Source organism: Larus michahellis, chromosome 1 (assembly GCF_964199755.1).
Source record: "Larus michahellis chromosome 1, bLarMic1.1, whole genome shotgun sequence".
Taxonomy (NCBI): Eukaryota; Metazoa; Chordata; class Aves; order Charadriiformes; family Laridae; genus Larus; species Larus michahellis.
This window is the reverse complement of record NC_133896.1, coordinates 61970586-61984019: the sequence shown is the minus strand read 5'-3', so window position 1 is coordinate 61984019 and position 13434 is coordinate 61970586. Positions and strand designations below refer to the sequence as shown.

General features: G+C 38.8%; 1 protein-coding gene across 2 annotated transcripts in view; it reads left to right on the top strand.

The window, feature by feature from the left end:
• The window catches only part of MYBPC1 (myosin binding protein C1), a 79822-nt gene that overhangs the window by 50101 nt on the left and 16287 nt on the right, over positions 1–13434 (top strand). For both annotated transcript variants that reach the window (XM_074581895.1, XM_074581904.1), the window contains exons 14-22: positions 237–399; positions 1698–1804; positions 3049–3182; positions 4317–4473; positions 5118–5222; positions 5884–6072; positions 7504–7638; positions 12316–12483; positions 12970–13058. In XM_074581895.1, coding sequence (XP_074437996.1) covers positions 237–399; positions 1698–1804; positions 3049–3182; positions 4317–4473; positions 5118–5222; positions 5884–6072; positions 7504–7638; positions 12316–12483; positions 12970–13058 — 1247 coding nt within the window. The remainder of the gene's footprint in view (positions 1–236; positions 400–1697; positions 1805–3048; positions 3183–4316; positions 4474–5117; positions 5223–5883; positions 6073–7503; positions 7639–12315; positions 12484–12969; positions 13059–13434) is intronic.

The window sequence follows — 13434 nt, the reverse complement described above, 5'->3', positions numbered from 1 at the left end:
CCCATGGAGTTTCCCCTGCCAGGGCTTGGGTATTTCAGGTGACCCTTTCTAAGGCATCAGAGGTCAATTTACGTAGCTTACATGTATATATTACTGGTATTTTGACTTGAGAACTTTATTATTGGAGGCATTTTTCTGATTTGAAGACCTTTGTGATGGCTAGTAGCAGCTCTGTGACAGAATTTTGAATTACTGTTTAATATCAGTATTAATATCTCTGCTTCTGTTTTCCTAAGTGAGACCACTGAAGATATCACTCGCACTAGAAGACCAGACTGTGAGGCTTGGACAGGAAATCCACCTGAAGTGTGAGATATCTGAGAATGTGTCAGGGAAATGGTACAAAAATGGGCAACTGGTTGAAGCTAGTGACCGTGTAAAGCTTTATCACAAAGGAAGGTAAGCCTGTTGTGTATCAACTTGACTTTTGATGGAATGACATTGTAGAGATGTGCCAATATGTGGATTACTTCACTAAAAATTATCTGGTAAAGAATCCTAACCTCTGTCCCTCAAACACATTTATTTTTATCATCATAAAAACCATGTCTCCTTGTCCCCGTTCATCTTGTGGTTTTTGGCTGTGGAGGACAACAATCAAATCCTTGATCCATCTAAGTTCAAGCTATTAATTTTTATTGACACTGTTGCTGTTAGTATGGAATATGAAGTAGTAAAGTAAAATAATTGTCAGATGTTATTAAAAATGCACAGCTTTTAAATGTCTGTTTTTCTCATAGCTTCTGTTTGTGTCAGCTCAGACCATGCACCTCTGCCCATGCAAAGTGTGTAGGGATATCAGTTCCCTTTGCATTTATAATCCATCCTTTTTTACAGAAAGTGTGTCAGGCAAAAAAATAAACAAAAAAACCCAACAACAACAAAAAACAACCAACCAAACAAAAAAAAACCAGTTTTTTTTAACTTTAAGTACATCCCCTTCACTTCAGTTTAGCAGACCGTTCATACAGCGGGGAAATGCACTTGTGAAGATGCTCCTAAGCAGGCTGTGAAATATTCGCATTGACTCCGTAATGCTCACTAAGCTGCAGTAAGGGACAAGTGCCAGCTGTGCAATGACCCCTTGGACTGACATAAGCTGAAGCTCCCCTTCAGCCATGTAGGCCCATAGGGTGAGGTGAGGGAAAGGGGAGCAGGAAGGGCACAGAGGTGAGTCCTACCTTGGAAAAAGCTTAGACACAGCAGATGATAGGAGAGCAAAAATACCATCGTACGGAAAATGCAGTTAGGTAGTAAGAGCAGCATATGCTTCGCTCACCTATTTCTTTATTTTAGTAAACAAATAATAGATCGGATCCTTCCACAAAAAACAGTCTACCAAAAGTCAAAATATTCCCACAATGGGATCACCTAAAGATTTCTTCTTGAACAACCAATGGCAGCAGCACAGAATCCTTGTGTCAAAGAGATTACACTCCTGTATTTTTCTACGTTTGCGTTCAAAAAAAAAAATACTAGAATTGGTTTCATTATTTGGTGGTTGTCTAAATAATATTTCTTACAAATCGCACAGTATTTAATCAGCTCAAATACCACTAAGCAGCAAGCAAAGTATTTTTAGTCAGTAATTTTACACACCTGCACAGACCTCCTAAACTTTTCATGGAGTTTTTCCTTATAGCTTCAAGCAGCCTTCCAAAATAATTTACGTTGATTTCTTTTTCAATTTTTTACAGAATCCACAGATTTGTTATAGCGAGCGCTGCAGTTGATGATGAGGGTGAATACATGTTTGTACCAGATGCCTATAATATTAATATTCCATGCAAAGTACGTGTTGTGGGTAAGTATATGGCACAGTGACTTATACCTAACATCTCTTTCTCCGACCTTTGGAAATTAAAAGCAGCGTGAAATATCCTTGATTACTATCACTTTGTTTCCTCTGAGCAGGCACCTACCAGAGAAAACAGACCTGCTGCTTTGGCAAAGGGCAAGTGAGTTAGAGAGCGCTTTGCCTTGTGCTCAGCATCTGCCCATAGTTTACAAGCCTGGGGAAAACTCCCAGGGAAGCGTTCTTGGTGTTGGATTCCTAAACCTAAACCACTACTAAGTTTTTTTGTAAAACACCTGTTGTTATCCTCTTTTCAGACATACAGCATTGTCATCTTTGAAGAACTGGCTTGCTGACATTGCAAAACGTGATTTAGTTTGGTAAAAGATTAGTGGAATAAGCACATATTTACCTCTTCCCTTAAATGATATCTACAGAGCAAAATGTTTCTGGCCAGCTTTTATTCACTCAGCAAAACAGAAGGCTTGTTAATGATCATGGTCTTTCAAAAAAATATAAAACAAGGCATTGACTCTTCCTACAACAATACCTCACTGGCTTTTGACTGCAGCCAGCAACTTGGAAGTCAAAAGGAGAGCAATATAAATGACAAAAGTTTTAGAAAATATGTTCTGTAATTGAAGCTGAAAGAAGTGGGATATCTGTGTTAGAAAAAGTATTGGCAAGGTTCAGGGAGAATGAAGAAGTTGGGGGTAGTAGGGGGTATGCCCAGCGATACAACTTCCAACGTATTTTAAAAAGTTGTAAGAGCATATTTAGCACTTGTTCTCCATACACATGGGGTACAACAAAAGTGACCACTTCATTTTCAGAAAAGCGATTTAGGTTAAGAAAACTTTTAAACTCTAAGAACAGGGATGTCTCAAGCATGCTAAAAAGTGTTATAGAAGGCCTGCAATGGAAATTCTCAAGAACCACTTAGAGAAAATCTCTCTCAGAAGTTACCTAAACAAACATAATTCTGCCTCGGGAAGATAGATTATTTATTTTTTTTATGGTCCTACTATTCAAAAATTTCTATGGTGCCATGATTTGTTTTTTATCAGACAACTATTTTCTTAAAAAGAAAATTTCTTCATAGATTTTCTTCCTAACAAAAAATCAGTTGATTAAAAATACTGGGAAAATACAAAACACAGAGCATGTTTCTCCATGTTGCAGACCTGTGCCAGGTCACTGAACTCTCAAAGTGGCAGCCACATGGCAAATTTGGACAACCTTTCCTTTTTCAGATCCTCCTAAACTCCATCTGGATGGTCTTGGGGAAAATAACACTGTGACGGTAGTGGCAGGAAGCAAACTACGACTTGAGATCCCCATCACTGGCGAGCCGACTCCAAAAGTCATGTGGAGCAAAGGGGACAAGGTACATTGTCTTTATACATGTCTCTCTAGCTTAACAAGGGGCCTTTTCCTTCAAAAGATAACCTCTAGCCTTGTGAAGACATTGATTTTAATGGCAGAAAATAAGGAGATGCATTTTATCTAAAAAAGTCTCCTGGCTCAAAAATGAAGGTTAAAATGAATAAATATTATTTAGTATATTTTGGGTCTTTTGGGGGAAAGGGTGAAATTAATGAAGGAAAAAATAGTTTTCTATAAATAAATTGTAAAAGGAGAATGACATATGAGATACAGAAGAAAACTAGTGAAAATCTACCAAATGTCTAGTCCTTGTGTACATACTGTGCAGAATAGCTACCAGGTTTTGACAGGAAGCCATCGTATGGTCCAGTTTTGGAAAATGAAAGATAAAATTCTGATGGAGTGTCAAGTCTCGAATGAAACAATAGGCTGGGCAATTGATTTCTTGCATCTGGTGGTTTTATGCAAAACTTTGCACAGGTCAATCCCTGGCTGCGTAATACCAAAAAGCCACTTTTCACATTTAAATTTTCACTCTGGTATGTGGAAGCTGGAACATGTTATTATTACTGGATTCATCAGACCTATTTGGACAAATCTCTGACTAGTTTTTTTTTCAAATATTAATTGTAGTATCACCACTGTGGACTTGTCCAAATAGGGAATTATTCTAGGAGAGGTCTTAGTCCAGAATATGTGCCAGCATTTGAAATTTGTGAGGACAAACTACTGACCATTGCAATCCCTCTGACCTTTAAACTGAATGAATTGCATTTCAATCTGCCTTTTGGGAGAATATACCACTCTCCATCAAACTGATGACAGCTACTGTTGACAAAAGCATGTTTTTCTCACAGGACGAGTAAGCCTGGTGCCTCTTCCTTTCAGATGCAATGGCTGAACTGAGTACTAAACAGTTACCATATTTTGAAGTTATTTATTTGTCCCTCAGTTATTTTGTCTTTTTTCTGATTATTGGGTGACTGGAATCCTGAGCTTTAGTGTGTTTTTTCTTATAGTTGTTTTAGCATTTTTGCTGAAGTGTCCTGTACTGCATTTGGCTGTTGATTTTTGAGCAGTTTGATTCTCAAATCCAGAAAATATGACTTTTCCCTCTGCTTACTTGGATTCCTAGTGGATCACAGACAGCGGAAGAATACGGGCAGAAACTTACCCAGACAGCAGCTGTCTGGTCATTGATACAGCTGAGAGGGAAGATTCAGGTCCTTTCAGAATAACGTTAAAGAATGAAGCTGGAGAGGACTCAGCTCTAATCAACATTAAAGTGGTTGGTAAGTCATGCAGAACAGCGCACCCGAGCCATGTCTTTTATCATAGCCCTTTTCAATAAATGCTCCTTGAAGAGCCCTACTTTTCTGCACCCCAACAAGAGACAAATTCTTCCTCTATCTGAAGGATCTCTTCCATAAATGCTGTCCTCCCTAGCTACCAAACTGTTGTAGATTCTCAGAAAACTTCTATTTCCCTGTTTGTCCCCATTTTCATTGAGCTGCAAGGATCCCAAGGCCCAATGCTACTGAAGGACACAGAAGCTTAGCATAGGATTTAAGTAGGAGTTAATTATCACCCTGCTGCCACCTTACATTGCAAGGGCCAGACTTGTGCAGTTGCCTCAGGCACCTCAGGGTGCCCTTAACACTCTCTGCTCTCCATGTGGCTGTGGGCCCTGTCTTACCACGTGCCCTCAAGCGCCTCTCAAGTGTCTCAACTGTGCTGAAGAGCTTAGCCTTCCTAACCACCTGCCAGGATCCATAAAGACCTTCTTTTTCTCTCTCACCTCATTAGGAACTCTTGTTGCACTTCAAAAACTATCCAGATTTGTTTCTTATTTGACATTTTTTATTTCAACCCATGCAAAAAGAAGAAAGTTGTTTTTTGGAGGCTTTTTAAATAATATTTACTTTGTCTACAACAGATGTCCCTGATCCTCCTCAGTCACCAAATGTGACTGAGGTGGGTGAAGACTGGTGTGTTATGACCTGGGAACCTCCAGCAAATGATGGTGGATCACCCATCTTAGGTACATATTTTCCTTCTTTTTTTTTTTTTTTTTTCCTGTAGTGATGCTCTAATATAGATAAAAGCAACAAACCCCAAATAATGGGACCCATAGGATCAGAGTTTAGCTCAGGCCCTGGAGAGCTGTATTTCAAGTATCCAGTTGCAAGAATGCTCTAGCCAATCTTTGAATTTATCGGATACCTGTTTTTCTAATGCTTTGAGATTTGCCATTTTGTATGTTGCCACATTATTAATCCCCTTACTTGGAAGACAACCTCTTATAATACCACATTTTGAATAGTTAGCTTGTTTGAATGTCAGCAGGAATTTCAGAAAAAATTTAGTGAGTAAATTGGAATATTTTCTAATACACTGAACCAAGAGGAAAGTCAGAGGGGCGCAGAGGCCAGCAGAATCAGGCACTTTCCACTGAACTAAATACAGCAGTGTTGTAAGTGAAGTCAGAAAAGAGCTCATACGTGGCTGTGAAAGCCAAACAGGTGATTATCAGATAGCTTGCAATGGCAAAAATTTGGCAATAACCCCTAAACCACTCTGAGGCTAGAAGGGGATATTGAAGCGTGTCCAGAAAATACACCATTGGGCAGTCAAAAAATAGCTCCCTCACTACTGAGCTTTATGCTACCACTTAGTACAATAAAATTTTGTTTGGTCAATAGGATATTTCATTGAAAGGAAAAAGAAACAAAGCTCCAGATGGATGAGGCTGAATTTTGAACTGTGTAAAGAAACAACTTTTGAGCCAAAGAAGATGATTGAAGGTGTTGCTTACGAGGTCCGAGTATTTGCTGTCAATGCAATAGGCATTTCCAAACCAAGTATGCCTTCAAAGTCCTTTGTTCCTTTAGGTAAGTAATCAAGAGCATAGAGATAGGTATGCATTCAGAAAATTATCATTAAGACATTATTACAGTCATCTAATTACATAACTCTAGTTCTCATGGCACTTATGTTGCTCAGGATCTGTCTTTATTAGGTGTTGCATAAACTATATCTCTATCCCTGAAGGATTTATAGTCTTTTATAAACAAAAAAACAAGGACATATAGACAGAAAAATGCTGCACTACAATAAAATAGCGATATACTATAGGTGAGCCTGATACGGTCAATACTACGGTCAATATGTTTTAAGGAACAGAACTAATATTTCTATGTTTTTGTGTATCATAAGTACCTCCTGAGCGAAACTATTGCCAGTCAAACTGGCAATTTAGGAAACTGATAAAGACAATGGATTATAGTCTTGGTTGTTTTGTGTCTTTCTCCTGCTATAAGTTGAGTCAGGCACTGGCTTTTAGCCAAAAATGGTCAGAAAAAGTGATCAGAAGTCTAAACATCACTATTTGTAGGCTGCACTGTATGAAAAGGAGACTTGCTTTCATGTTTCACTACTTAGGTTTTGTTGTTACACAGTAGTTTGCAATTCAACAATGTACAAGTATTTACAAATAATCCATAAATTTCCATTTTAAAAAAATATTCAGGTATACAATCCATCATAAAGGTAGAAGTCTATGGAAAAAATTAAGCAAATAAGTCATACGACAAGACACATTTGAATAATCCCTAATTTCACTCTATGCCTCTTGGATCCCCATCAGCTGAAGCAGGGTTGGGGTTTTTTCCCAGAAAGAGATCACATATTTTCAATATCCTTTTGCAGACAATCCAGATTAGGCTAGGTCATATTTTATACTATTCTACATATCATCTTATTGCTTTATATTAATTTAACAGCTACAGGGCCTTGTTGTTCCCCTAGTGACAGACTAATTTGGTGGCCCCTTCATATAAAGAATCAGATTTCCAAACTATTGTGACATACACAAGCCTCCCTAAAAGAAAGGTGACTTGTTCTGAAGGCCAGCAAAGGTTCCCCACCTTGCTCAGCGACACCCCCACAATGCAGAGGAGGAGAAAGGTGGTGGCTGCTACAGCATGCTCTCCTCTTGCCAGAAAACACCTACTGTTGTAGAATACACTACTCACAACTTCTCTGCTCTACCTTCTACCACTCTTTGTCCTTCTCACTCTTCAGCAGAAGGAATTTAGCTCTGGGTTAGGCTGTGAGCAGATATAGGATGAGGTACCTGCTTCTCCTAGTTTGGTCCAAATTGGGCAAGACATGCCAGGAATGACTGGAAACACCTGGTAGGCAGGATTTAGCCTGTCACCTGACAGTTTGACGATGCTAAATTAAAGGAATACACACCATAAATGTAAGCCTTTAATTGTAACCCGGTTTTCTGCCTTCTCCCTGCTGTTTGCTCCCTTCAGCTGTTACCAGTCCACCAACTCTGCTGGCAGTGGATAGTGTGACGGATACCTCAGTTACAATGAAATGGAGGCCACCAGACCACATCGGAGCGGCAGGGTTAGATGGCTATGTTGTAGAGTACTGCTTTGAAGGAAGTAAGTGACAACGACTGTGGTATGTTACTCATAGTTCAAGTAGGTGAGACTTCTCCATTTTTTTCTCTACAGGTGCTACATACTCTTACTTTAAGGCAGGGACTAATCAGTCAGAAAACCTCAAGCAGCAGGGTTGTGTTCAGGCTTCCTTTGGTTTGTATTCCAGATCCTGCCCGTTAATGGGTTGTTGTTCAACCCGTCTTACATTGGATCTGAAATCCAAATCAAAAGCCATATAATCTGTCGTAGCATATCAAGTACCGTGTTAATGCCTATCCTCTTTTTTGAGCTAAATGAAGAGTCAATGCAGTAAAGAGTGGATGGATGAATGAATAGGAAATAATGAATAGCTACAAGTGTCGTCCAAAATATTTGCAGCTTGGCTGGGTTTTAGGGACAGGAGGTCCTTGGTGTGGTAAATCCCTATCTTGACATATTACTAATTGGCTACTTTGAGTGCCAGTTCCCAATACTTAGGACAGACAGATTCCCCAATAGCTGGCTGTAGAAGTTTTCTACGCATGCAAAGTTCATGGCTGGATATTGAATTTCTCCAACATTTCAGTGTAGTTAAACGCAGGCTCTTTAACTATGTCCATCTAAGACATAAATCTATACAGAACTGAAAACAAAAGATAAAGACATAAGAGACTAAATAATTCATGAGAGTAAAAGAACAATGAATAGGGAAATATCATTTATATTTTACAATTAAGAGTCTTTGGTGATCCAGCAGCAGAAACAGTATTTTCCATCAGATTTTCTTCTGAACTGGCATCAAATGAATTCTACTTTCAAAAAGTAAAATCCACCGACTCCTGGGTAAGTATCAAATAGACTGGAGTGGTATGTGCAACACCCAGCCTCTGTGGGCCAACGCCAATCAGTGGGACGCCAGCAATGTTGTGTGTTTGGATGAATGGAACACGGCTCTCTTCAGCTCCACTAGCTGCTGCTCTTAACTGCGCTGTAAATGAGTTGGACACTTTTTTTTCATAAAGGCATTTAATTCAACAAAAGCTTTCATGAATGAGGTCCTGGAGATGAGAGGTAGAGGACAGAACTGGTCATTCACACTGTCACGTGTTTCAGATTCAGACAATCCAGGAAAACAGTAGTTCACAAAAGTGGTCAGATACCGCAGGAGCAGAGTGCCCGCAGTTCTCACTCAGGCGAGTGGGAGAGGGAGCGAAGAAGAACCGCTGGCTTTTCTCAGGAGCGCTCAGCATCTTATAGTATTGAGCTGCATATCTGTAAGGAGCAGGAACAGACTGCAAGAAGCTCAGAGTTCTGGAGAAGATTACCTGAAGTCAGACACAGCTGGAATGGTAGGAAGGGTTCTCCTTGTATATTGGGAGAGAGCTGCGGGAACAGTTCAGAAGGAGTAAGTATGCAGTTTTACATCAAGATGCACCATTCCTATAGTGTTTCCATTGCACAGACAAGTTGTCTGGGAATATAAAGGGGACTGTCAATGTGAGGATTTCTGCATATTCTGTATATTATGCTCTGTTTAGCACTGGTAGGATGGCGGGGGAAAAGTTAAAAGTGTTTGTAATATATCATTGTCATAAACCCCCTGACATTACAGTATGTGATTTCCAAATGAGGTGACAAGAGAGGATAAGAAATGTATATATGCTAATGCAAACTATGGTGTTCGGAGGAATCTTCCAAATCTATCTTTTAATGACTATTAGACAGAAGATCATTGTATACCTGTTGAATGGAACAAATTCTTTACTTTTGTTTTTTTCAGATAGGTTTAAAACATATGAAGATACAACAAAATGGCAGTCAAGTCTGTCATTTTATTGTTACCTACCTCAGTTAAAATACAATGGGTACAATGTATTTTACATAGCTTTCTGAGTGCTTATGTATATCTATATATGCCTCCTATATATGCATATACATCTATATATACACAATTGGCATTATTTATGTATATATGCTATGAAAACAGTTAGGAATAAGGTAGAAGATACCAATTAAAAAAGATGTGTTATTGGAATATGCATCCTTTTCTCTATGTTCAGTCTTTTTTTTTCTTTCTTGCATTATCTCAGTCCCTCCTTTTCTCAGTCCTTTCAGTGCCTGTTCTACCTCTAACTAATTTCTTCTATACTGTTTAACGACTCTTTAATTTCAAGGTACTTCTTATGACTGTCTATATTCATTCTCATTTCTTTTAGTTATCTGTTTGTAAACTCACTTGTCTTCACCTTCTCCATTCTTTAATCATTGTCATCAAGGCAGTTTTAAAGAGGGCTTTTTTGAGACTTCCTTATAGCAATCATTAGGAGAAATCACAGTCTGAAAATAATAAGACAACATATATATATGTAATTATAATTTAGAAGAGTCATGTACTGTAAGCATTGGTTTGGCTTCGCAAAAATTTGGTATTTGTCTGAACCTCATAACTTGATCAACATGGTGGACTCTAGGATTTCCTTAACTATGGTAGCACCTTTGACAGCTGACTGTGTATATTGCTGAACTGGAGTCTCATCATGAGTATCAGGATCAGGCATTGCATAGGTGGGAATAATGTGAACATTGAACTCCCCTTCCCAGGGATAGTTTAGAACATCCAACTTGAACCTCTTGCTGTGGTGATGTGGAGTAGACCATATCTCAGTGACATGGTAGAACCCAATTCCTAGTAATATAGGCTGCTGACTCGTTCTTGTTTGACATTTCAGGGGTAGTCTGATGAACTTGGCCCTAGTTTTATCTGCCTTTAAAGGGTCATTGTACCTGCAGATGATCTGTTTTTATAGCTAGGAAATAAGCACTTCAGAGAGTCTCTCTTGGCTGAGATCTTTGCCAGTGAACCCATCTAGGACCATGCACAGATACTAGAATAGTATTTTTACTATCCTGAAAATAGCCAAGCCCAGGATTCCAGGAAATCCAGGGAAGTCATAGCTTTGTCCAGGAAATAAAGCCTTAGTGATTACATCATATCTGTCATCATCCATGGTTTTGGCCTTCTTTAATTTTCTTTCTATGTTGCCTTTAGATAAATGTGTTCTCTTCCTCTGTTTCCCCACGTTTTTTTCCAAGACTTCTCTTTTTCTGTCTCTCTTACTCAGAATACTTCTCTGAATTTCTTCACTCTTCTCTGATGTGTTTTCTTCTCCTTCTACACTTTCTCCCATCATCATTTTGTTTCATTTCTCTCCCTTCCAAATGTTCCTTTTGTCTCTTTCTTTCCAGGGCTGTGATCAGTCCCAAAGACAAAAACCAACCTTATCTCCTCCTCTTCATTTATCCTTTATCTTTCCTGTGAGCATCATGCATAACTGTTCTTTGATCTAGATGCCCTCTACCTATCTCTTTCCTCCCTGCAGTCTCCCTAAATACAGGTCCTCTAAATCTTTAAAGCCCAGCATCTATCTTTGCATACTTACTAACAGGAATTGCTAACCACTGACAAAATGCTCCATCTGTGTGAAAGTGGGTGTCTCTGATTAATTTTAAAGATGGATTCTCACAAGGTATATCGGCAGATCAGTCTGAGGAATTGCTGGAGCCACCTTTTAACCGGGAAGGTACGGTATTCAACAAAGGATATACATCTTCTTTAATAAAAGAAAAACTCTCTTCATAAAAGTAAAGATAAATTTCTGAGAGTGAATTTTAGGGGCAACAGTCTACGGAATTTTCTGTAGTCCGTGTATAAGGGGAGGGGGAGGTGTTTGGGAAACAGTCATTGATTGCAATCCTCTTCTGCTAGAAGCTGAAAGAAGCAGCTCGAAGGAGAACTTAATTCCTAAAAGTAAGACCCACAGTTATGAAAATGTACCACAGTATTGCGCGTGAAGTCTGCAGGGCTCTCCCGCTTATAATAGTTCTCTTGTCTTCTGCGCCAATATTAAAATTCTATCTTTATATGATGTGGAAGGTATTGATACTGTCTTGCTACTGCGTAAATTTGACTTCCAAATGTCAAGGTGCCAGCAGTGTTAAAAGTGATCTCTTTAGAGGACAGCGTGGAAAAGAAAGTATCATTTGTAGTTGAAGCTTTTTGAAAGACTGTACTGTTTCCATCGCTCCATGGAGTACATGCGACTGCCTGGGGTAGGATAAAAAAATCCAAGGATGCTGTAATTACATGAATAATTCTGACACAGCCTTCCTTTTTTAAAGGCACCAGGAGAGATGGTGTTTCATTGCAATTTGTAAATATTCTGTGTTTCTCTCATCCCTGCAGTCTCAGTGGTAGTTTCAAGGGTACTCACTACTGGTCTAATTGTGATATTATTGAAATTAACTGTAAAACCCATTTCTCTCCAAGGAAACTGTTAAATCAATGCTGAGTGCTTTTGGAAATATACTCTATGTCCCCCTTGTTTCCTATCAATCAGCTGAACTTAAAGACTAATCAGTTTTCTCGCTGAAAATTAAATGATAGACACATTCTAAAAGCATTTGTTTCTCTCAATATATAATCAGGAGAAATGCTTAAAGGTTTGAAACGTTTTTCCTACGTATGATTAAACTGAATCAATATCATGTTATAGCATAATTAGAAAAACAAATCAGAGGTATTCATCAGAATATATGGAAAATATTACCGTTCTGTACTTTTACTCATTCGCAAAGTGGATGTATTTATAACTCCCTATTCTTTTGATTCGTCCTCCCCTCCTCTTTTCCCTAAACTAGCTGATGAGTGGATCGTGGCTAACCCGGAGCTGACGGACAAAACAAAGTTTACTATCAATGGCCTGCCGACTGGCTCGAAAATCCTTGTGAGAGTAAAAGCTGTGAATGCTGCTGGTGAAAGTGAGCCCAGGTACCACCCACAGCCTATTCTAGTCAAGGAAGTGATAGGTAAGATCCTCCTGCCTACACTCACCCACAAATACACTCTGCTTCCATACTTCGTTCATTTTTTAAGGCTAATACTTGTCAGAAACTCATGATATGGCCTTACAAACCCATTGTTCAGTGGGTAGAAATCATGAAACCACCTTTATTGGCAATAATATTGGCAGTTAGTTTTATGTGTTCCATTTCCAAGCCTTCATCGCTCAGCCTTTCAAGGCTTTTTTTTTCTGCAGAACTTGAACTTGATGTTGCTTTTTTTGAGTTGCACTAAATTTCTCACCTGTTCCTACCACTATAACATTAGGTGTTACAGAAACCAATAGTGTACTACATGTAACATTGTCGACCAAGAAATTTAAGATACCTCACTCATTGGTCGCTTCTGGAAATTGTAGACCACAGAGTCTCCTATTTACACTGATGCCCACCAGTACTGCCTAAGTCAGAAAAGAAGATGAATGTCAAACACAAGCTTTTGGCTTTTTTCAGAACCTCCAAAGATTCGTCTACCAAGACACTTAAAACAAACCTATACTCGAAGAGTTGGAGAAACTGTGAATCTCGTTATTCCTTTCCAGGTACGAACTAAAAACACTGACAGGAAAATACTACTTTTTCTTACATTGCTACATTTTAATTTCTTTCTGTGTAACTTTAGCCAGCCAGTAAGTTAACTTAAGCAGATGTGGAAGCACACAGAAGTACACAGGTGCTTGAAAGCTTTTGCTTAGATGTCTCAAAGAAACTATATTAAGCAAATTAATGAAACGGGTAACTAGCTTAAATAGATTGAATTGTCATCTGTCATCCTAAGGACACTTCTAAATCCTCCCAGTAGACATTACATGTGAGATAATTGCTAGCACAATGCAAAATGGTTACACCGGCAGTAGTTAGATATGATATCAAGGATGGGACTGTAGCATTTAATCTTTTTCTTGTCTTGAGAGAGGA